The sequence below is a fragment of the Syngnathus scovelli genome, chromosome 6 (genome assembly GCF_024217435.2).
Source record: "Syngnathus scovelli strain Florida chromosome 6, RoL_Ssco_1.2, whole genome shotgun sequence".
NCBI classification, from domain to species: domain Eukaryota; kingdom Metazoa; phylum Chordata; class Actinopteri; order Syngnathiformes; family Syngnathidae; genus Syngnathus; species Syngnathus scovelli.
Genome location: NC_090852.1, coordinates 13,993,726 through 14,016,680, shown reverse-complemented (window position 1 = coordinate 14,016,680; position 22,955 = coordinate 13,993,726). Strand labels below are relative to the sequence as shown.

The 22,955-nt window shown below is 39.5% G+C and overlaps 3 protein-coding genes across 5 annotated transcripts; 2 read left to right on the top strand and 1 right to left on the bottom strand.

Moving 5' to 3' along the window:
- Nucleotides 1-404: 404 nt before the first annotated feature.
- Nucleotides 405-8,404, top strand: bbs2 (Bardet-Biedl syndrome 2). The gene is made up of 18 exons (XM_049723352.1): nucleotides 405-523; nucleotides 988-1,121; nucleotides 1,310-1,537; nucleotides 1,871-1,996; nucleotides 2,175-2,237; nucleotides 2,378-2,455; nucleotides 2,955-3,059; nucleotides 3,324-3,410; nucleotides 3,517-3,652; nucleotides 3,763-3,902; nucleotides 4,686-4,806; nucleotides 4,884-5,055; nucleotides 5,765-5,894; nucleotides 5,969-6,088; nucleotides 6,414-6,551; nucleotides 6,695-6,807; nucleotides 6,907-7,055; nucleotides 7,248-8,404. Exons 2-18 carry the CDS (start codon nucleotides 1,005-1,007, stop codon nucleotides 7,352-7,354), a joined length of 2,130 nt encoding a protein of 709 aa, XP_049579309.1. The 5' UTR covers nucleotides 405-523; nucleotides 988-1,004; the 3' UTR covers nucleotides 7,355-8,404.
- A 1,447-nt stretch (nucleotides 8,405-9,851) lies between these two features.
- Nucleotides 9,852-14,694, top strand: b3gnt9 (UDP-GlcNAc:betaGal beta-1,3-N-acetylglucosaminyltransferase 9). The gene is made up of 7 exons (XM_049722829.1): nucleotides 9,852-9,942; nucleotides 11,478-11,751; nucleotides 11,832-11,951; nucleotides 12,244-12,552; nucleotides 12,837-13,063; nucleotides 13,135-13,390; nucleotides 13,468-14,694. The coding sequence occupies exons 2-7, from the start codon at nucleotides 11,653-11,655 to the stop codon at nucleotides 13,810-13,812; spliced, it is 1,356 nt and encodes a 451-aa protein (XP_049578786.1). The 5' UTR covers nucleotides 9,852-9,942; nucleotides 11,478-11,652; the 3' UTR covers nucleotides 13,813-14,694.
- On the bottom strand, nucleotides 14,131-22,782 carry phaf1 (phagosome assembly factor 1). 3 transcript variants are annotated; one of them, XM_068651084.1, is made up of 16 exons: nucleotides 21,825-22,782; nucleotides 21,469-21,551; nucleotides 20,980-21,063; nucleotides 20,681-20,724; nucleotides 20,347-20,426; nucleotides 20,147-20,241; nucleotides 19,493-19,557; nucleotides 19,298-19,410; nucleotides 18,948-19,081; nucleotides 18,741-18,824; nucleotides 18,555-18,637; nucleotides 18,387-18,430; nucleotides 18,244-18,290; nucleotides 17,898-17,952; nucleotides 17,711-17,783; nucleotides 14,131-17,147 (listed from the first exon to the last, which is right to left on the bottom strand). In XM_068651084.1, the coding sequence occupies exons 1-15, from the start codon at nucleotides 21,886-21,888 to the stop codon at nucleotides 17,719-17,721; spliced, it is 1,140 nt and encodes a 379-aa protein (XP_068507185.1). In that variant the 5' UTR covers nucleotides 21,889-22,782; the 3' UTR covers nucleotides 14,131-17,147; nucleotides 17,711-17,718. The 3 variants fall into 3 exon arrangements, with proteins under 3 accessions (XP_068507185.1, XP_049578787.1, XP_049578788.1); XM_049722830.2 differs by having other exon boundaries at nucleotides 17,894-17,952; nucleotides 21,825-22,780; XM_049722831.1 differs by lacking the exon at nucleotides 20,681-20,724 and having other exon boundaries at nucleotides 17,894-17,952; nucleotides 21,825-21,892.
- Between the last annotated feature and the right edge of the window lie 173 nt (nucleotides 22,783-22,955).

Here is a 22,955-nt window from a genome sequence, read left to right as displayed (position 1 = left end):
ACATGGAAATAAAAACAACAAAATATATAACAGTAAAAATAAACACAAAATAAACTCACTTCTTCACAACTACTCTTCACAGACTGAAGGTAAAAAAAATACTTCTATATACAATTATACACTTTTTGTTTCAACATTGTTGGTCTCTTTATTCTATTAGGGAAACTTAACATTCACAAAGCCATTTTTTTAAAATTACTCCATGTTTTAAGGTATGTTTGATACCTGGGGATGTTTCTTTGGAGTCTCATAAATTTGTAAAGAACAACAAATATAAAAAGATATCTGAAATATACTTTTGGTGAAAACTATCAACAATTTGTCAATATTTATTTACTTTTAGACAATAATTTTCACAACTTGCTGTTTCTGGGTGGTCGTACAAGCTCCTTTATTTTGAAAACATTATATCGGAAGTGGCTGTGGATACTGACCAGCAAATCTTGTACTTTTTCTGCTGAATCCCGTTTGATTTTTTGATCGAACTGGGGGCCTCTTAAGTATACCTTGTGGTTTTATTTAGGTATGTATTATTTTTATTTGTGTCGTGCTGTTTGTTGGTTTCCGGTTACACTTAAGCTTTTAGCTCCATATGCTAACCCCTTTAACCAGCTAAGGTAAACGGCAACGTTGCTTTCTTGAAATATTTATTTTTGCATTTGGTATTGATACCCTGTTGGGACACAGCAAAGAGGTTTTTGTTAAGTATAAAAATAGCTTTCTTGTTGACCAAACGACAGGAGATTATCGCCCAGTCGAACGAGCTTTGGCTTGACACTTTTTGTTGCTAGGCAACAGAACTCTGGTGCCTCTGGCAAAGCTCGTAATTACATTAGTGTTGCAAAATCACGCATTGTCATTTGATAACATATGTTCCCAATCGCTTCTGTTACATTTATGTAGTAATTTTTTTTATTTTATTTTATTCTTACGCAGCTTTTACTGATGAACCTCAACGTGTACGTGTGGTTGTTTTCTTTTGTTTAGGAAGGAGCATATGCATCATGTTGGTCCCCATATTCACTCTCAAGCTGAGCCATAAAATAAACCCTCGCATGGTGACGTTAGGAAAATTTGATGGCGTCCACCCGTGCCTCACTGCAGCCACACAAGCTGGAAAGGTAAAAATTAAACCCCATTTGTAAGATTTTTGGCTGCACAATAGAGTTGAGCTTTGCTCCTCTGAAACATTTATGATAAGGGTCAGCAAAGACTCTAAATTATCCATTATTCCAGATTGAAACTCAGATTTTTATAGTGTAAATAATGTCTTCATTCCAGCCAGTAACTTTTTTGCTCTCTCTACAAGGTTTTTATACACAACCCTCACACTCGTGCTCCAAAACCCTCATCTCACCGACTGAGCCAAAGCACTGAAGATTCAGATGTCTCTTTACTTAACATCAACCAGGCAGTCACATGTCTGACTGCAGGTCCTCTTGGCACAAACACTGCCGGTGACACACTCTTGGTGGGATCTCAGACCAACCTGCTGGCTTATGACGTCCATGACAATACCGATATCTTCTACAAAGAGGTTAGTAAAATAAACTTTGAGGACATAGGCGCTGAATCAAATGCCTTGGCAAAATAAATTGCACACTCACCAAATGCTTCATTTGGGACAGTCTAATGAGATACAAAAATAGTGTGTTGTCCATACATTTGCCTGATGTATTGTACCTTTTGGCTATTGTTTACATTCCCACTAAATTGTTTTTACCATTAGTGAATACTTTCTCCTGAATTTGTTGTTGATGAGTTGCTCATATATTGATTAAATCTGCCACTCTGCACACAGGTCAGGTTATTTAATGTTGTCTCTGGTTTGTTTTGTCTTTTCTCTTTGTACCCCTGTGTGTGTGTATAGGTGTCCGATGGGGCCAATGCAATCGTCCTGGGAAATCTTGGGGACATCCCGAGTCCTCTTGCCATCATTGGAGGGAACTGTGCCATACAAGGCTTTGATTGCCTGGGCAATGACCTCTTCTGGACTGTAAGAACTGAGATATAATCCACTTACTATCTCCAATGCTGTTTGATTCAATAAATGTAGTGAGAAAATAAATTAATAATCAATAAAAAAAATTGTTTATAATGCGCTTTTAGATTTGAGAGTGATTATTTAGTTTATGTTGGAATTTACAGTATGCTACCGTGTACGTTTTTTCAAGGTAACAGGAGATAATGTGAGATCGCTTGTGCTCTGTGACTTTACTGGGGATGGCAAAAATGAGGTAAGCCAAGGCAAAACACCGCCATTGCTTTTGTGTTTGGATTGCAATCTATTAAGGAAAAAAAAACAGTTCATGTCATAGCAATAGTTGGATTATTAATTCTATGAGGAAAGTTGTGTTTGATGTGGGACTTGTTGCAGCTCCTGGTTGGATCTGAGGATTTTGACATCAGGGTTTTCAAAGAGGATGAGCTTGTGTCTGAGATGACTGAAAATGAGGTAACTGGCTCCCTTTGAAATGGGATGAATCAAAGGCAATTAATTTAAAAGGATTAGAGATATTCACGTACATATGATAAAATGATAATGTCAAGTTACTAGTGCAAGTAAATTGTCACCAATACATAGTCCACAACCAACTACTCACTTAATATAATTAAGATAATGTTTTTTTTTGTAATTTTGATGATCAAACCGATTATCAAAAATTCAAGAAGAATTTTTGATAATTATTGAATGGTTTTGTGACCTAATTTGATTTTGTATAATTGTACAAATCAGAATTTAAGCATCTAAATTTCAGATTTTTGTAATGCTTCATGTGCTTATTTTTGTGTTGAATCAAAACATAAAACATTTGCTTTTACTTTTGAAGAAAAAAAATCTGTCTTTGTGTTTTTTTTTGTGTTTTTTTTTTGACATGTTGCTGACCAAACAAGCGTCAATAAGAAAAGTGTTAATATGTATATTATTTCACATTTATCTTCTTTGCGTGTAGACAGTTACAGCACTGTGTCACATGCACAGCAGCCGGTTTGGTTACGCCCTGGCCAATGGCACTGTGGGAGTCTATGATCGCAACTCTCGGTACTGGCGGATCAAGGTAATTGACTAAAATCATTTTAATAATGCTTACTTGTTTCTTTATTACTACAAACACTGATGTAAACATTGAAAATTCTTAAATATTTTATATGCTCAGACTCTTCGTTTGTCACCCCCACTAATTCCACTTTGTGGATTCTGAGTCCCTTTTTACCGTTCAGAATCAGTGGCTCTTTTATGAGCTTGAATATTTTTAATGTAGTAAAATGTTTCTTTAATTCTATTTAGTCATTTTCTTGCTTTATTGTTTTCTTCAATGTAGTCAAAAAATCATGCAATGAGCATCCACGCCTTTGACCTGAACGCTGATGGGGTTGTGGAGCTCATCACTGGCTGGTCCAATGGAAAGGTCAACATTTTAGCATTAGATGACCTTGCACTAATAAATCAATGTTACAGAAAACATTCATGTATTCATCATCACATTTTTTGCTCACATTTGTCTGATGTTCCAGATTGACGCTCGAAGTGACCGCACAGGCGAAGTCATTTTCAGAGACAACTTCTCATCCTCTATTGCCGGAGTAGTTGAGGGAGACTATAGATTGGATGGGCAGAAGCAACTCATTTGTGCCTCTGTAGAGGGAGAAGGTTTGCTGCGTGTACTTTTTGAGTGACTTTAAGCTTGAAAACAATCACAGTGAGCAGCCTCTTTAAGCTTGGAGTGTAATGTTTATTTATTTTTGCCATGTATGTTGCAGTCCGTGGCTACCTGCCTGCTGGAAAAGAGCTGAAAGGCAATCTCATGGACTCCAGTGCTGAACAAGACCTCATTAGAGAGCTCAGTCATCGCAAACAGAATCTTTTGCTGGAGCTCCGCAATTATGAAGAGAATGCAAAGGTACATCTAATTATACAAGTGCCCAAATTTAAAAAATGCACAATGTCATGGGAGGTGTTGTCCATGATGGATTTCAGCTTAATTAACGTCGTCCTCTCACTCACAACCTCAATGGAGTCCAGAGGACAGCCCAGGACAGAGCTCGCTCTCCTGACCATCTTATTTAGTCTCCCCCTGTCCCAGTCCGTACTGCACCCACCCGAGCAGACCACAGCGTAGAGGATGGCTGAGGCCACCACAGAGTCATAGAAGGTCCTGAGGAGAGCCCTGCACACACCGAAGGACCTCAGTCTCCTCAGCAGGTGGAGGCGACTGGCAGAAAATAGCATTATAGTCGACCCTCGGTATTCGCAGGAATAGGGACCAGGGTGACCTGCAAAAATATCCTCCCATTTAAATGCATTGGCGGGACAAGCCTGAAAAAATATTTAAAAAAAACAAACGCTGATGAACCTCCAATACGCATTTCCCACAAATGCTCTCCAGATCTTATATGTTGTGGGTTTCAGTTCAGGGTGGCCTCCATGCAGTTTTATGTAATGCAGGCTTGAGAGAGGTTTGTGGTATTCTACTGAGTCCAGAAATTATAAACATCTTTCTTCTATCCAGCTGTATCTTTTTACCAGTCATTGGTTCAAGCGCATTTATGTTTCATACCAAAACCTCACTTCATAGTACTCACACCCATACTAATTGGGAACACAATTTAGAATTCTTGAAGACAAACATATGACTTTTAATTCTCCCATGTTATGATTCCCAACAGCTGTCCTGTTGTTTCAGGGTGTGTCGGACAGCACAGGTGGGATTCCAGCCAACACTCAACTCCAAACAGCTCTCACAGTACAAGCTGCAACTGAGGTCCAAAAAGCCCATGTGGAGCTCAGCATCACAACACCAAATGGTATCATCCAGTAGCACACAACTAAGAATGTTGTGCATAAATATTCTTTCTTTGAATCCTTTATTTCCCTCCTCCAGAAACCATAATCCGTGCAGTACTCATCTTTGCAGAGGGTATTTTTGAGGGTGAGAGCCATGTTGTTCACCCCAGTGTCCAGAACCTGTCAGGTTGTGTTCGAGTCCCCATCGTCCCTCCTAAAGACATACCGGTAGATCTGCACATCAAAGCATTTGTCGGTGGCAGAACCAGGTAGGCTGGGCTTGCTTTGGTGTCACATTGTTATACTCAGTTTTTGAATGAGGGAGACATTTTAGTTGCCTTATCCTACATCAGTTGTCAGTAGTAACCAGGTTCAGTAACTCTCTGGGGAAAAAAAAAGGGTTTTTTTAGGTGACAACAGAGCCATTGGCATAGGTTTGCTGAATTATCTTGGTTTCACGGCAGTAAAGTTGTAGGATTAAAGAATTAGAAAAGGGTTACAGAAAATGAATACATAGGTACTATATATGAACTTGAAATATTCCTTTTTACATATGCAGTGATCTCTCGCTACTTCACGTTTCGTTTATCGCGGCTTCACTACATCGGATATTTTTTTCCAAATTAAAAAAAACATTTAAAAGTCAAAATAAAACCTCTAAATTGAGGAAACATGTGTCTAACCTTTAGGACAATGTAGTATTGCTCCAAATGTTCGTTTACATTCCTTTAGAGGTCCGTTTTCGCGTGTTAGCACGATCGTGAATTACCATCTTTCCGCTAACTCGTTAGCCTGCCCAGTACTTCTTGTTGGTGACCGTACTTTGCGGATTTCACTTATCGCGGGGGGTTTTTGGAACCAATTATCCGCGATAAACGAGGGATTACTGTACTACATTCTTCTGAAATAAAATGAAAGTAAAATTACAGTTCTTTCCTGTCTCTCACCACACAACTTGCTTTTCTTTGCACCCCCCAGCACTCAGTTTCACGTGTTTGAAATCACTCGACAGCTGCCGCGTTTCTCCATGTATGACATTGCAGTCAAACCCTCAGCTCCAGCTCCCACCGGAAGAGTCACTTTCACCATCAATGACCGGCCACAGCGGGTATGTCAAGACTCTTCTTGAGAGAATCCAAACCTCAGGGTTGGTTTAACTAACTTGTGTGCATGCGAGTATAGGTCGCAATGTGGTTGAACCAAAACTTCCTGCTGCCTGTGGGAGTCGATAGTCCTGACGTTACATTTAGTTCACTCCGGGGAGGTGGACTGCTGTCCATCAGTATGGCCTCTAATGGACAGGTAAGCCCAAGCACTTGTAAAATATTGATGGAAGATGTATTTTTTTGGAGATGGCAAATTTATGTTGGGCATTTAGTCAAGCAAAACAATGATCCACCTCTTAGAACTATGTGATGTTCCCTGTTAAACAAACCACAGCAGTTCTCTGATTACACACATTTTTAGGATTTTTTTAGTCAGAGATACAAGTAAACTTTTCTAGGGTAATATTTTGCACTGATTCTGAATCTGTCTCTTTTCTGGGGTGCATTATGTTTCAATAATCAAAGTCAAAGTCAGCTTTATACAAATATATTTAGTAATACTTCTGAATTGTGGGTATCAGATCACTCTGCAAACAGACGATATCGACCTGGCGGGCGATCTGATCCAATCACTGGCCTCTTTCCTGGCTATCGAGGAACTGTCAGCAGAGGCAGACTTCCCAGCTTATTTTGAGGATCTTCAAACCACACTCACTGAGGTTTGCCTTTAAGAAAAAAAATACAAACAGTTTATTTTTTTTACTAACTCCCAAAGGTCATGGGTGTCTATTAATCAATTCTATTCCTAAAGCACTGTCTAGTTGCTGTCTTGTAATTAGAGATCCTTAAATGTATCCACTAGGTGGATGAGTTCCATGCAGTCCATCAGAAGTTAACTATGGAAATGGCTGACCACTCCAACTTCATCAAGAGCATGCTAGTGCAAGCAGAGGATGCTCGCTTGATGGGTGACATGTGAGTTCCAATATGCCATTTATATTCCCATTGTACAATTTGTTGGTCATTCCTCGCCCATATCTGTGCTCTGACTTTGAGCCTCTTTGTCTTTGGCAGGACTTCCATGAAGAAGCGTTACAGAGAGCTATACGATCTAAACCGAGATCTTCTCAGCGAGTATAAAATTCGCTCTAATAATCACAATGCTCTGCTGGCCTGTCTCAAGTCTGTCAACCAGGCCATCCAGCGAGCTGGTCGACTCCGAGGTAAGCTGCTTTGGCCTCGAGTCCGTTTATCATTGTGTGCTATACAATTAATGATCCATCAAATATGAAATTATTAAAGCTTTTGTACATAATCTAGGGAAAAAATGAATAAATATGAGCGACTATTACTCTTCAAAAGTACTTTTACATATCCTCCCTCTCTTTTTTTGTCTATTTGTGCTTGTCTTTCAGTGGGTAAACCAAAGAACCAAGTCATTTCAGCATGCCGGGACGCCATCAAGAGCAATAACGTCAACGCACTCTTGAGAGTCATGAGAGCTGGTGTGGCTGCCTCTTGAAAGTGATGCAAGGCTTGAATATGTGCTAGATTGTTTAAACTGCCAAATTATATTTGTCATTTAATTTGTTTGTGCAAATCACAATTAGTAAAAGAAACCCTGAACACAAAACATGCATACAATAATAATAATAATGATAAGAAGAAGAAGAAATCAAACAAATTAAATGACAAATATAATTTGGCAGTTAAAGATTGGATTGCGGAGAGCCATCCATGTCAGTCAAGTGTTGTGTGTAGCTAGTCCATCAGTATGGCGTGTATGAGACAGCAGCTAGAATAGAAAACTGTAAACGGTTCAGTGTCGGAGCTAAATCGCAGTTTTACAGGAATGGCATTTAACTGTCAAGGTAATGCTGACTATCAAATCACATTATTTATTTTTCTGAGTGGAAAGTACTAAATATTTTAAAAACGCAGTATGTACTATTACCACTGCCATAGAATTCAAACACAATTAAAGAACAAAATGTTTGTGGGAAGATCTATTCATTAGTCATCCCAAGCATTCAAAATATTGTATTCAAATGTGACAATGCAGAAAATAACCCAAAAAGTGAATTTTTAAAACATCCGACCAGCCTGTTACACTGTGAATGTATCCCCAGGCTATAGCATTGGTATGATATTCTGAGATGCATTCACTAGCATTATCAACTTCAATTCTGAACTTTTTTTTTCCTTATTCCAGCTATGTCAAAAACGTGTCTGTTGTCACATGAGGGACTTTTGAGTTGGAATGAGCAATTGAAATGAGGTTTAAAAGTTATTAGTGTGCCAGGTTCCAGAATCTGTTGCACATTGGTAAAAAATGCCTAGTAATGACTCAAATTGTCATGTTTGTGTTACCACAAAAAAACGCCAGCTATGACTGTTTTACTGACTCAGTAATGTTTTAAGGCAAAGGGGAAACCCATTGGGAACATTGTTGCATTTTAGCTCCGTGTTTGTAGCCAAAGAAAACATTCAGTGTCACAGATGATGTGTTTACTTTTTCTAAATTATGTTTGTCGATGTCCTTTTGTGAAGATTAAATTAACCGTTGTTTTAAGTTTTGTGTATCTGTTCCATGACTTTGACGGGGCATTACGAAGGAAATATGTGTCTTTCCGATGATCTGGCTCACTCAGCAGTTTTCTCCAACTGCTGGATGGATTTGGACATAGGGATTAGTGTGCATAACCAAACCAACGTGTCCTCTAAAAAAGACAGCAAACTCATTAGCCTTCTCCTCCTTCGCTGGCTTTCCTTTTTATGTTTACTCAACATCTGCGAATCACATGTGACATGGCACAGCTGCACTGGGCCAGCCCAGACTTTCTGGTGTCCACCAGCAGACTTTATGCATCATGAACAAAGAAGGTAAACAACAATTAATAGTGCAGTTGATGTTACATTCACACAGAGCGAATAGCATATAAAACATACCCGTGTTCAAATGCCAGTTTTTTTTTACCATGTTAAAAAAAAAAGGAAACAAGGATAACCATTTTCAAAACGTTTTTCCACCTGTAATGTGAACTACAAAGGTGGAATCACAGGGAAAATACGTACATTAGTGGTCAGCTATCAAATGGTATTTGAATTCTGTCAGGTTATTTACCGTATTTTCCGCACCAAAAGGCGCACTGGATTATAAAGCGCACCCTCATTGAATTTTTTATTTTAGAAATTATGTCATATATAGGGCGCACCGGATTAAAAGGCGCATAAAATAGAAGCTATACTGCAACAAACTGAGGTACCTCGAGGTGGTTCAGATCTGACCCACCCATCGACCCTCTCAAGCCTATTGTAGGATGTCGGTCAGGCAATTAGCCGTTTGACTGTGTTCTTTGTGATGTGCATTTTGAGGTACTCTGGGAACGCTGAAGTACAGAATCGAATACATAGATGAATATTCTCCTTTTTCTCTCATTTAGAACTTTTGTGAACACACAGATATATATTCTGTGTACCACATATGGTTTTGTCACAAAAGCAGAACTCTTTAATGGACCCAAAGCCCTCAATAGACTACTGCGTAGACTAAAGAATGCAGTCATAAATCACAGTTGCTCATTGTGAGAAGCTTCTCATCGTCACTTTGACCAATACTATGAGAGTTCTATCCTTCTTTACTACAAACATTGTTGGGATCAATGTGCCCTTTTGCAGGAAAGTCCACATTGCTTTTTCCCCACAATGCTTTTTCCCCACATGGACCACACCAACCCCCATTCTGCTGTGTCTGCCTCAGTCTTGGCTGTTCCTCCAAAATTTAGCCACGTGGTTAGGGTTCAGAAAATGCTGCCTTCACGTCCTCCCCTTAATTTCCTGTCCTGACAACCAAATTCCATCACTACATCTTTTGCAAGTTTAAATGTTTGCCAGTGGTATTAAACAAATTCACTTTCCAGTTTCATGACTATACTTTAAACATTGTATTTCACAATTCAAAACGATATGTTAGCGAGGGAGCTGCAATGCAGGTTGTATCAGAAAAATAATGAAACGCATATTTCCCATAGCACTTAAAGGCAACAAAAGTACCAGTGAGACGCAGTTCGTACAGATGTTTCCAGTTTGTCCTACCTCCTCCTTTCTCGGGTAAGTTTGAATGAATTTGTTTTATATGTTGTACTTAAATGCTATTTAAAATCACTTTTATTGTAAAAAATGGTTATTGACGTTGTAAAACAGCTAAAATATTTAATTGTGCGTGTTTTCAGACTCTTACGTTAAACTATTCTACGTACGTGACAATTCGGCATTACATGTTATATATTCTTATATACATTTAGAAGTGGTCCTCTAACAATATTATGTTGACAAGTTGACTAATTATTCGCCACGCGAATACAAATGCTGTATTCACTTATATAACAGCAGACACGCCCCCTTCATTTGTACTACACGCATGTTGTACAGTTTGTACGTTATCAATAATATCGATTAACGCTGTGAATACTGCGGGAACGTTCATTCACGACTAATAGAGAAACAATGTGACAAATGTTGCTTCGGAGAAAGAAATAAAGGTGAAAAAAAACGTTTTTTTTCTCCCAGTAAATAATGACACGTCCGTTTGATCCCAACTTCTCAGTGTTTCTCAGTATATATTGAGCAAAGGCACACATTTCATTCGTATCGGAAAATATTTCACTGGACGTCACACCACTGAGTAAAACTGCTCACACAAAGATATGTACAGGTTAATTATACCTTCAGCCATCTAGTGGAAGAACTTTTTTTTTTTTGCCTCCTACTATACGTGGTTGGCATAAATGAATTAAGAAACGACGCATATATTAGAAAATAATACATTTCTGGTCAAAATAGCTGACAATGGATAATTTTCCGCGGCACACCTAGCTGATGACCTCCCATGCAGGGCACACTAATGTGCCACTGCACACAGGTTGAGAATCACTCTTCTAAACAAATAATACAGTTTAAGGAAAGACTGTAGTGTATATTTTTTGGGTGAGCGGCAGGCGTAGATATGTCTAACATAACATTTAAAAAAAATACCGTCAGTAATTGAGCACAGAGCGAAATGGAGCAGGGCAATATTCAGCAAAACAAACAGACCCGGCAAACTGACATAACAACAAAACAAGAAGAGGACTAACCAACAGGGACGTGAAACAAAGGACGTGAAGACATTAGGACATGACGACAGCAAGACAGTACGACAACAAACGTGAAGACAACGACCCGACTGGAAGTGAGGGGCAGACAGGACTTAAATACACGACAGGTAACAAGAGGCAGGTGAGCATGATCACATGATCATGGGCACACAGGAGGGGAAGGGCGAGCACACAGGAGGGGAGGGGCGAGCACACAGGCACACGGACAATATGCACATAACCAAACAACCGGGGACGAGACGTGACACTATCTTGGAGTTCATATTAATTGATACCTCTGCAACAGTGCCAATCAAAATAGAACATTGCTGACCCTGTGAAATGCATACGCATGTGCGTTAGATGTATTTTCGTTAGTTTGTCGGTCTTGCAACCTATGTCTGGTATAACCAGCCAAATTGTTTGAGAGTTGAACTAAAATCTGGTTCTTTGTTCTTTACATTGCATTGCCGTGATTCATCTGTTGTGCCTTTGTTTTATTTATGTCAGGATGCCTGTGCTGGCTCTGGAGAAGAGGGCCATGGACATAAATGGTTGCCCAGACTCTCACATACTACAGAGATCATACATTTTCTAGGACAAATGGTGACGTCCTAAAAGCAGAGATGCTTAAGAGATCTCTAACTACATCACCCGCTGTTGAATGTGCTATTGAAACCAGAAAATGGTGATGCTGAGGAGAAGGCGGTGCTACGTAAAAGGAGATGTTATGTGCACGATGCTGCTACTGCTGCTCTTCTTCCTGTTACTCTATGCGCGACAGGTAGACCCAAATCGAATCAAATACCATAAATACACTAACCGGCACAAAGCTCTCATCTAACCGAGACTATGACGTTCCAGGCCCTTTTGTCCTCTGGGTGGGACAAGCCAGCATGGAGGCTGGATATTCTTCGTCCCACCAGCTCCAGTCGGACCCTGCTGGGAACAAACAGAGCCAGAGTGGCCCAGGGCGCCCCGGAGGTAAGATTCAAGGGTTGATTAAGAGTCAAAGTACATTTTTGTATCGGGCCTCCTTATCTACAAATTAACTTTGATTTTGAATAACATTTAAATGTTGAAATATCTGTACTGGTCACCAGAATGTTGAAGTGGAAGTCAACACCAAAATTTGATCTGTAATCATATGTTCTGTGCAGCCCAAATAATATCTCAAATACAATCAGAATAATGATTTTAGTCAGTTTTCATTTAAATGTCCGCTATCCTTATCTGTCCAAATGAGCAGTATGCATTTAGCCCCTCTGATCTTCAGCTACCTCTCTGTGAACACAAGTCAAAACGCCCTCAACCCAAGTCCAAAGCTCAGTCCAAATCCAAAGCAAAGTCCAAATCCCGACGGAAGGGCATCACACCAACCAAGACGACCGGCGCTGCTCTGCCGACATTGCCGCCGTTTGACTTTGTGGGTTACCTGCGAGAGAAGGACAACCGCAACTTTCGGCTGCTAATAGATCAACCACAGAAATGTCAGCTGGGAGAGTCTGAAGGAGCTGGAGAAAGCCGTGAGCTCTACATGCTCATTGCAGTGAAATCTGTAGCTGCAGATTTTGACAAGCGGCAGGTAAACTTATATTATCTTTTTTTTTTCTTTCATCCAATGATTCAATGTACTGACAAGTTCACGTACTGAGCAGCACTTGCATATTAGAGCCACACAAAGTTCTCCTCCAACTCACATCCCACCTCTTGGGCATTACCAATCACAACAATCATCAGCGCAGATTTAATTTCTACTATAGTGATACGATCACTGCTTTGTCTGACACTCGTTTCACCTCAACCTTCTCTGCTGGATGGGTTCCTTTTTTGTTTTCAAACAAAATGAAAAATTCTCTCGACTTTCAGGTTGTACGTAGGACCTGGGGTAAAGAAGGCAGGTCTATCCGCACTGTCTTCCTGTTGGGGGTCCCTAAGAATCGCACAGCCTTGCCTCTGTGGGATCAGCTGCTGACCTACGAGAGTCAAACCTTTGAGGACATTCTGCTGTGGGACTTTGAAGACACCTTCTTCAACTTGACGCTGAAAGAAACTCACTTTCTAGAATGGGTCAACCGCACCTGTCCTCGAGTCAAGTGAGTGTGAGATTTACCTAACCCAAGCAAGACGCAGTCATCGTCATTTATCGTCTGTCACTGTCATCTAGGTTCATCTTCAAGGGGGATGCTGATGTTTATGTGAATGTCGAGAACATACTGGAGATGCTTCAAAGTGAAAAGTCAAATCAAGATCTTTTTATTGGGGATATAATCGTCAACGCCAAACCCATTCGGCGCCGTTCTTCCAAGTACTACGTGCCAGAGTTTGTCTACGGTAGCGGTCTGTACCCATCTTATGCCGGGGGAGGGGGCTTCGTCATGTCTGGGTATACAGCACGGAGACTCAGCGCTTCCTGTCAACAAGTATTTGCCACTCGCGACAAAGTCGAGTCATCTTTTTTGTCTTTTCTTTCATATTGATATTTTCTCATGAATTCCAGGTGGAGCTGTTCCCCATCGATGATGTGTTTCTGGGAATGTGCCTCCAGCTGATCGGAATCAAGCCATCGCGCCACCAAGGTTTTCGGACCTTTGGCATTCCGCGTCCATCAGCAGCGCCTCACCTCCAGACGTTCGACCCGTGTTTTTACCGGGAGCTCATGGTGGTTCATAGCCTCAGTGTGCCCCAGATCTGGCTCATGTGGAACTTGTTGCATGACCCCAAACTGAGCTGTCACAACAGGTCCAGACTGACATCAGGATCCTTCAGGTGGAGAACAGGCGATTTAAAAGGCGAGGAGGAGACTGACTATGAAGAGAAGGGAGTGTTTGTCACACATGATTAAAATCTGTAGGAAAGATTTAGAATAAAATAAGACAGGCTTCGTGGCCATCTTGAAAGGCCCGTGATGCCAAGCACAGATGAGCCACATGACACCTCATCCAAGTTGGCAGACGGGCAAAATGAACTGAAAATAGACAAACATACTTTTGTGTTTTGTATGTTCTTGTGGTTTTGGCATGTTTGTTTCTGAGTCACTGACTTTGAATTACTGTTTGTGTTATCCCCTTAACGGCACATTTGATGGTTTAATAATGCCCTTTGATTTCATTTTTATTTGTGAATTTGTAACATGCAAAAAAAAAAAAAAACTTTACAAATGTTTGTCACATCCAGATTGTTTATTTATCAATATCCTCATCACACACTGAAAATAATCTTGGATGTTAAAGAACTGATCATTTGCACTCATAAAAGCATGTTTGGAGTTTTAAGTCAACAAGCACAAATTTAGCAATGCTTCAAAAGGATTTTTGAGAAGCACAGCTTTCATTCACCCTTTGCACTGCATGATATAATTATTGCGCTTTTTATTCAACATGCCAAGTATCATTTCTTCTTGCACAGTCAAAGAAATAGCATTCAAAATATAATCACATTTGAAGAATTTTAACAGGTTTCAATTAAGTACAACCGCCTCACTTTAAGGACTGGATTTCAAATGCTAGTGGAGTGAGTCCACAATATATGGATCACAATATTCACTTTGAGAGGAAATGGTTGTGTGTGTGATGGGAACAGAACAGACAATACAAAGCGTTAACAGGAGAGTAATATACATATTACTACCAAAACAAGGCTTTGCATTATAAATTAAAAATGTATAATACCCATTGACCTGTCTATAAAAATAAAACTGCAGATGGACAACTTGTCTCGCAAGCCATTAGTGGTTCTGATATATCCACCTGAGGAGATGCACCCATTCACTTGAAGCTGGCAGGAGCTCACCAAAACCTCTACATGATTACTCTATTGGGACACCTTTAAGTCAAATGTATAAATGTTGAGGCAAGCCTTAAAGAGTTGTTGGTGTAGATATGGTTGCCACTCAAATAGAGGTAAAACGAAAAAGTACAAAACATTGAGGTGTTGTAGAAAAATGCCGTCTGCAATCTGAACAGGCAAAATGTAAAATTGACAACACATTAAAAGCAGCATGTGAGATGCTGTTATGATAGGAAATATAAATTCATTAATTCATTCACCAAAATGCTGCATTTCACTTAATCCTCCATTTAGATTCTATGTACAAGGAGATCTTTCTTATTTAACATTGGATATAACAACTAGTCAAAAAACAGGCTCAGTGGGAGATGAGGCACAATATGTTCCGCAGTTTCTTCTTTTCTGCTTTCTTCTCAAAGCAAGTTGCCAATAAACATTTCACTACAACTCTCAGACATTTACAATAGGGTACATCCAACCCAAGATCACTAAGCAGATCATTTTCTTCTGCATCGGTCAAACTCTCGCAGTAAACTGAGAAACCAAAAACTCAATTTCTGATTACAGCCAGCTTGCCTCTGCAGTCAAAATGTGGACCCGACCATTTATGATTACATAGCGCAAACATCCCCACACAGCAGCAGTTTACACTGAGTTGATGCCCCGACAAATAATAAAACATTCCTGACACTGAGAAATTAAGAAATGAAAATAAAAAAAATATGCAACTCATATATATATAATTTCAATAATTCCCATGACGAAAGAAAAAAAACTCAAAACGAGAGTCTGCTATGTTACAGTATTGGAATGATGAGTTGCCCATCTTGCTGAATTGACTATAACACACACGAAGTAATTAAAAATAAATATTTAAAAATTTGGGCCGAACAAATTGTTAAAAAAGGAGTATGCGGGCCACACAAAGAGAAAACCTAGAATGTTACCAGAACATGAATTTCAGCCATACTTCCAACAATTAAGATACATTTCACAAAAAATAAATTCCTGAATAAATTCAAAGTAAAATATTACCCAAATGATGTCCAAAGTGTTATTTTATGAAAATAAAGTCCTAATATCACGGGACAAATGTCCGTAATTCACACAACAAAGGCAGGAAAAAAAAAAGTCCTTTTGAAGGATAAAGGTTTGATTCTATGCTGTTATGACTCAAAACATACACACGCACACACACACACACACACACACACAAAAACAATCTCATGACACATCAACACTGTCAGCAGCATCAGCAGTTTGAACACATATTCATATTTCATTAAATATTATCAGAAAAAAATACAAAGCAGGTATCTACAGGGGCAGGGACAGAGGAGAGATGGCTGTAACCTGACTGAGAGGACATAAAAAATGTATTTTGAATTTACAGAATTATTAAATATTGAAGTGGTGGGGTAATATCTGATGTGTTTTTCCCAGGGGGCTCCTTACATAATCAAGTACAGAGGTGCATTTGCGTGCAAAGAGGTATTATAAAAAGAAGAACTTGGAAATAATGATGGTATGTTAAGTGAGACCGGGCACACAGAGAGGACAAAAAAATGCACTGTCCAATGCTTCCAACATCCCGGACTAAAAATAAAGAAAAGAGGTTGACATTTTGTGCTTCTGCACAAACCCGTCTCCCGAGTTCATGTGTGCATGTCTACTGGTTGAGAGGGGGAGGAGAAGACAAAAAAAAGGGTGGGGGGCAAAATGCTGACCTCTGTTTTGAACTCACTTGGCAAGTAATCTGTGTGCTTTGTTGATTTGATAGGAGATGATTCGGCAGGCTAATTCGTGCAGGGGATCATTTATGGGCGTATTGGGAGTGGCAAGGGAAGCAACGTTGGCAAAGCAATAGTTCTGCTTTAAGAGGCGTCACATGTGGCCTGGGCACTGAATGCTTTGGTCCTTTACTGTTCAAATAACCTTTGGATTAGACAGCTTTTGGTGTATCAGTCCTCTGTAGCATCCGATTGGCGTCTTCCGTTTTTCTTTTTTTTTTTTTTTGGACAGGCGGTAGCTGCCGGTTGGCAGTGCAGTTGGTTGATGATGATGATTCCGAAGGTCAAGCCAAGTTTCTTTTGTGTTTGACTTTGACCACAGCAGTTTTTCACAAGTCCACAATGGCAGGACATTGCAATTCTTTCAAGCCAGAAGGGCAACAAATGGAACTGTTGCCATTTGTGATTTTAATGCAAGGATGGCTGTGTTGTTTTTGTGGCTTGCTTGATTTCAACTGTGCTGAAAATAAGCCAGAGTGGAATGCAATGTCGGGTTTCTGGTTCAGTGGGAGCTACTGCAACCGGCCTCTGGTTGGGCTTGACTAGTGGTCAGTGGAGCACGATAGAGCGTCACTGAAGCTATGTGGTTATTCTGCATCACCTGGAGAAAAAAATATGAGGTGAAAACAAAATGCTGACGGAGCTTGTTATCTGGTTTTGTCTTATCTTTAATGGTGAGCCCGTGCACTGTGCTTAGCGAACGCATTTCAGACGCTTGTATCTGGAACCTTGTTATTTCAGCCACGACCTACAGTTTGTGATTGATGTAGTTCAGTTGATTACCTTCCAAAGGGCAATATAAATAGAGTGCGGCGATTACGGGTGTATTCAGTCTGAATAGGAACAGCACCAAATGAAAACATTTATGTCCACATTTGGTCCGGACCAAAAGCGGACATAAACAAGCGGACTAAAGGACTTTTCTGCTTTGAATACACACTACATAAATCAAAAATTGCGATAAACTATTATGAGGACCGGATGTGAGCAAGCATCAACAAGCAAACATCAGACATCAGTAAATGTGCGGGAAAGCAGCCAATCAGACTCCAGCTTTTCCATCTCACCTGGTTTGCAAGTTGAAAAGATAAACAGAAAGTAAAAGACATAACAACTAAACATTGACATTCACTCGGACTCAAAGTGCATACAAAGTAGACTGACCTCAAAAATCATCCTCTGCAGTCCAAAGCAAAATGTAGAGCCAAAGGGGTTGGTATTGTTGGCAGACGAGGACCTGTTAACCAGATTTTTCTTTTTCATGGTGACACTACGACAATTATGTACTTGCAGTAAATATTTATATGAAATCCTTTTTTGGGTGTTATTTCACAGAAAAAGTATTACCTACGAAGCACAACAGGCTTTTCCATTGGGTGGCCCAGCATTTCCTGAACCTGATCCCACTGGTGATGAAAAACAGACGCTAATTACGTCGTGTTAAGTTTACAAGTTAAAAAACTAGAGGAAATAACAAAGCTATGATGCAACGGAGCAACATTAATGACCACTAAAACCAGGGAAGAATTGCTCAGGAAACCACTGGAAAATGTGTATGTATGTTTTGGTTGTAAATGTACTAAATTTTGTGATTTTCAGAAATACATAAAACCCATTTCCGTAGAGATCTCAGAAGAGTCCAACTTAGAGCATGTTCTTTCAATCAAATTTCAGAGAAATGTTTACAAGTGACTGACCTTGCTGTAAGCAGTCAGTATGCAGTCATCTGTTTGTGAGTCAGCTCCTCCAAAGACAGAAAACAAATGCAAATTGATAAAGTGGGGAAAATGAATAAATAAAAGCATTACCGATGGTTACATTAGGGCATCCAGTCACTAACCTTTCTTCACAATGAGTGGAATTTTAAAGTCACATCGATGGTATCTACAGTGCAAAAAAAGGGAACAGAATGACAGCATTTATGTACAAAAATGTACTTTTGCGATAATCTAAACAAAATCCAAAATTCAAACACAAAGAAATACACCCAAAGTGACAAGGTATTTACATATTGAAGTTATAATGTCCTGGGTAGTTGGTATGGAGGACAAACTTCTTAACCAGATGAGTTGTGGAATCAAAAAGGATATCCTGCAAAAGAAAATCATCATTCTCCTTACATATTACAATTCTGTAAAAATATGGACACAAAAGCAATGCCAACTTCTTAAAACACAGCCAAGTCCTTACGTACCACTCCAAGAGTGAAGTAGTTAAAGAAGTAGTCGTTACATTTGGAAGTAACTTCTTTGTGAGGTGATGGAGAGTGAATCTTCATCTGAAAAAAAAAAAACCAAAAAAACACATATAGACGATCAACTCTCACGTGCAGAGTATCGGCACAGTAATTAGAAGTGTTTTCTTTCAACATGACGCAGGGTGAGAAGTAGAGTTTCAACACCTTGTCCTCAGACTTGTAGAATACTTTATGAGGGGATCCAAGAGCACCCAGCACCTTCTGGCAGCAGTCTCCAAAGTAGATCTTTCTTTCAAAGGACATCACTTTAGCATCACCCATCACACCAGGATTGAAACCTGCACACTCATTCGAAACAAGATTATGAGTGAATAAACAAATACTGTAGTGTTCCACTGCTGTGTGCACAAATGTCCGTGTAATGATGATAAATAGAGTACAGTTTACTATTCAAGCTCTTTTTGTATGGCTACTAATATAATTCATTCTGAATTCCTGAAAATAAGCACACAATTTCTCCAAAGAATTTAGGAATAGGCACAGAAACGTGTTACCTGCAGAAAGTAGGAGGAACTTAAGCCCCACTGGTCCTGTACTCTCTCTCAGGACATCCACACACTCTGCATAGATGTTACCAAGGAAACAGGCCAATGGCATCGCTGGGGCTCTGAGTACATGACAATTTCAATGTTATAACACAATACAAACAAGTTTTCGAATAACTTAGTAACAGGGTGGATGTGAAGTACTTTGTTTCTTGCAGGTTGTTGCCAGCGTAGATGTGCATATTCTTGACAACGGCCCCGTGTGGAATCTGCAAGTAAGCCATAGCAAAGTTAGGCTGCCAAGGCAAAACAACTGGGAGTAATAGTGTGTATGGAAACACACAAATCGTGTATACATAAGAGTGTACCCATCAACTCAAGGCCATGTCAAAAATCATGCAACTGCTGCAAGAAGATGAACTTGCTAGAATGATCAGAGAGACTTTACTACTATCGCACCTAAGCAACCACATGCCTATTAATCTTTAAACTGATTGTTAACAATGCATTTATAGTGCAGGTTGGTTCTCTCGAAGGTAGAAATGCTTAATCTGGAAAACTCTAAAGAGAGAACCCATGCAAGTTTACTCCCTGTTCATAATTTTGGAATTGTTGTTTTGAAACTGATGTTATAGCTGCAAACAAATTAGAAACAATTGCTTCCATTTCCATACAGATGTGTTGGCACAGTTCATTTTTACAAAATATATAAAATATATAGATATATATAGATAGATACATATATAGTATGTTCTCATGCAACTTGGGTTCTCCCGATTTGAAAAGGACTGGTAAAGACAAGCATGCATATATCGACAACTGCAGTTTTTAAGCGGTCACCGACTGTATCATTCTCACCTCGTATTTTGGAGCTTCATTCCAAGAGTCAAGTTGGAAGGAGAATGACAATCCTCGAAAGCTGAGATGGAACAATTGCTCTGCTGCATTGTATACTGGACACCAATGGGACATAAGAGAGCATTTAGTACATTTCTCTATTTATGAATTCTCTATTTTTCCATTGTGTCTAGATGAAAAATGTTAAAAGAAAAGTGTACCTCCAGGATGGGTTGCCCCAAAAGACTGGTCTATTTGTTCTATAGTGGGGGCAACAACTTGAGAATTGAAATGGACTCCACTTGAAAGACACAGAGTATATAGCCAGTGAGACACATAAACACCCATCTGCTATTCGACATTACTTCAGACGCTAATGTCTACAAAGTGTCCTAAGAACACATTAAAAGACGGACTGACTCCATTACAGGTCAAATAATTGCAGCGGTGTGGCTAAAAGTTGAATGTCGTCTCCAATGCAACATAAAACGAACAATGAATAGACCATACATGTAATAATAAAGCAGAAATCAACTCCACTCAACTTTCACTCACCAGTATTTCAATTTCAGTTTGCTTAGGTCATACACTTCAATTACCTGTCAACAAACAGAAAACAAATAATCAATTTTTGGCATGTAACAAGAATACAATGCTTCCTTTAGTTGAATGTGATACTGAGTGAAATGATATTAATGAAAAAACAACAACAGTATTATGCAGTTGGTTTATGAGACCTTCATAGCAAAAATATGCCAAATTTCTATTGCCTATCAATAATCTAGTTCATTGTTGTGAGATCTTTAGAAACAATTTTGTGGAGGTGGTAGTACAAAAATATGTAAATATTTCACCTTGAGTCTCTGATTTGTAGCATCAAACAGCAGTTTAATACCATCCTGAGTCAAGTTCAGCATGAGGTCATGGCTGAGCGGAGTCTGTTGAGAGAAACCAGCTCATTTATTAACATTAAGATGGGTGGACTGTGGATATGTAATTATGCACATGATGCTGGAGGCAATTCCTGGAATCTGGCAGATAGCAAGGAACATTTACGAGAGTCACAAATCATTTTTCAACAGACAAAAGAGAATCACTGACAATACGTTAAATAACAACATACATGTAAATAATATATCATGCAAAAAAGTATTTGAGCCAGTAGCGGGTGAGGCTGACGCACACATTGAAATTGTCAAAATATTGTCACCCCTCAATTGTAGACTGTAGTTGTATGAAATATATAAAACAATAAAATGTTTGTTGCTGGTACGGCCATCAACAGAGGATCTCGTTATTATTTTTGCTGTAAATGAATGAAACAGATATTGTGACCATCTCACCTGTTCATTGTAAAGCACCTGGACATTTTTGATGATGCGGCACTGTTTCTGGAGAATAGAGATGGCCTGGGCCAATGGCATGCCTGCATGAAAAAACAAAAACAAACAAATAAACAAACAAAGGATTTTGAGTCGAACTTCCTGTAAGCTTCACTATAAAGCAACATCCAGAACCTGCAGTTTGAATCTATGCAACAAGCTATTCATTTCTTTCATGGTAAATATTTTAGGTGCTGTGTCCTCAATGTAAAAATGCATTCAAATTCAAGCAAAAAAACGACGAAAAGTATTTCTCGGAATTAAAGCCAAATACATTATGTTCTTTCAAATATAGCATTTGTCAAATCAATACCTACCGAGGACAAGTTCCCATAGCTCATTTCCAAGTGATCGCTCTGGCACCACTTCCAGATCCAGCATTGGCGAGTAGTAGCTGATGGCTCACCTTAAGACTCAATGGGACCCTCTGAGGGACCCTCTCCCTGTCTCTCTCTTTGCCTGTCTCGACCCTGACTACTGCAATTGGATACTTAAATTCATAACTCCCAACATAAACAAGCCACCAAATACAGCGGTGGGCATCAACGTGAAGCTTTCCAGTAATAAGTGACCACTTTAATGTACGACATTGAAACTATGATTAAAAGAGTGCAAAAAGATGTAAATCAAATAAGGTTAAATAACAATCCCAAGGTCTCAAGGAGTCTTACATGCAACAATTTTAAAAGCAGGCTACCAAGTTAGCTGCTCTCGACTTTGGCAAACAAATTACCCAACCTGACGCCAAACCCGAAACGTAGAAGGTCAGCAATCAGTCGGAATATTGCTTCATTGAAAGGCTAAATAAATCGGTCACTATCGGCCAGTTACGAAAGCGCCGAGCAAGACAACAACAGTGTTGCTCTATTCGCTAACATTAGCCGACGGAGCTAGTTGCGCTTATTGCATTGAGAATTAAGTACAAACAGGAAAAAAAAAACGTATATAAAGTAAATATCCTGAATTCGATACACAAGAGATAGAAAATGCAGCTCACACGGTCATGGCAAAAATACACAAAACGGCTTGTCTTTCTTTCTCCCTTCCACCATCACCAGTTTGTGAGCTAGCTCTTGTGCCGCGAGGATGCCAATTCAAATTGCCCACGTCCCCCGTTAGTCATGTGTTTGTGAGCCTTTAACCATCCGCTGAATTCCTTCCCCGGGCTGAATGTGTCCGAACAACGGCAACTTCAGGAATCAACAAGGGGACGCACGATCAGCTGATTGTTCAACTTCCGGTGTTTGGCGCATGTTCTGGGTGGGCTTGATGACGTCATAGCAAATCGGGCAGCAAGAAACCACCAAAGGTCGAGGGTCGCTGATGACGTAGTGGTACACTACAATTTATAGGGTAGATAATAAATGAGCAAATTATACATATATATATATATATATATATATATATATATATATATATATATATATATATATATATATATATATATA

Coding starts and splice junctions, on each gene's coding strand:
- bbs2 (XM_049723352.1), top strand. CDS start 1,005: ATGTTGGTCCCCATATTCACTCTCAAGCTGAGCCATAAAATAAACCCT. Junction 5,056..5,764: donor TTTGTCGGTGGCAGAACCAG/GTAGGCTGGGCT, acceptor TGCACCCCCCAG/CACTCAGTTTCACGTGTTTG. Junction 6,089..6,413: donor GTATGGCCTCTAATGGACAG/GTAAGCCCAAGC, acceptor TGTGGGTATCAG/ATCACTCTGCAAACAGACGA.
- b3gnt9 (XM_049722829.1), top strand. CDS start 11,653: ATGGTGATGCTGAGGAGAAGGCGGTGCTACGTAAAAGGAGATGTTATG. Junction 11,952..12,243: donor TGGCCCAGGGCGCCCCGGAG/GTAAGATTCAAG, acceptor TCTGATCTTCAG/CTACCTCTCTGTGAACACAA. Junction 12,553..12,836: donor CAGATTTTGACAAGCGGCAG/GTAAACTTATAT, acceptor CTCGACTTTCAG/GTTGTACGTAGGACCTGGGG.
- phaf1 (XM_049722830.2), bottom strand. CDS start 21,888: ATGCTGGATCTGGAAGTGGTGCCAGAGCGATCACTTGGAAATGAGCTA. Junction 18,291..18,386: donor TCCACTCATTGTGAAGAAAG/GTTAGTGACTGG, acceptor CTGTCTTTGGAG/GAGCTGACTCACAAACAGAT. Junction 17,148..17,710: donor TGCAGAGGATGATTTTTGAG/GTCAGTCTACTT, acceptor TTTTTTCTCCAG/GTGATGCAGAATAACCACAT.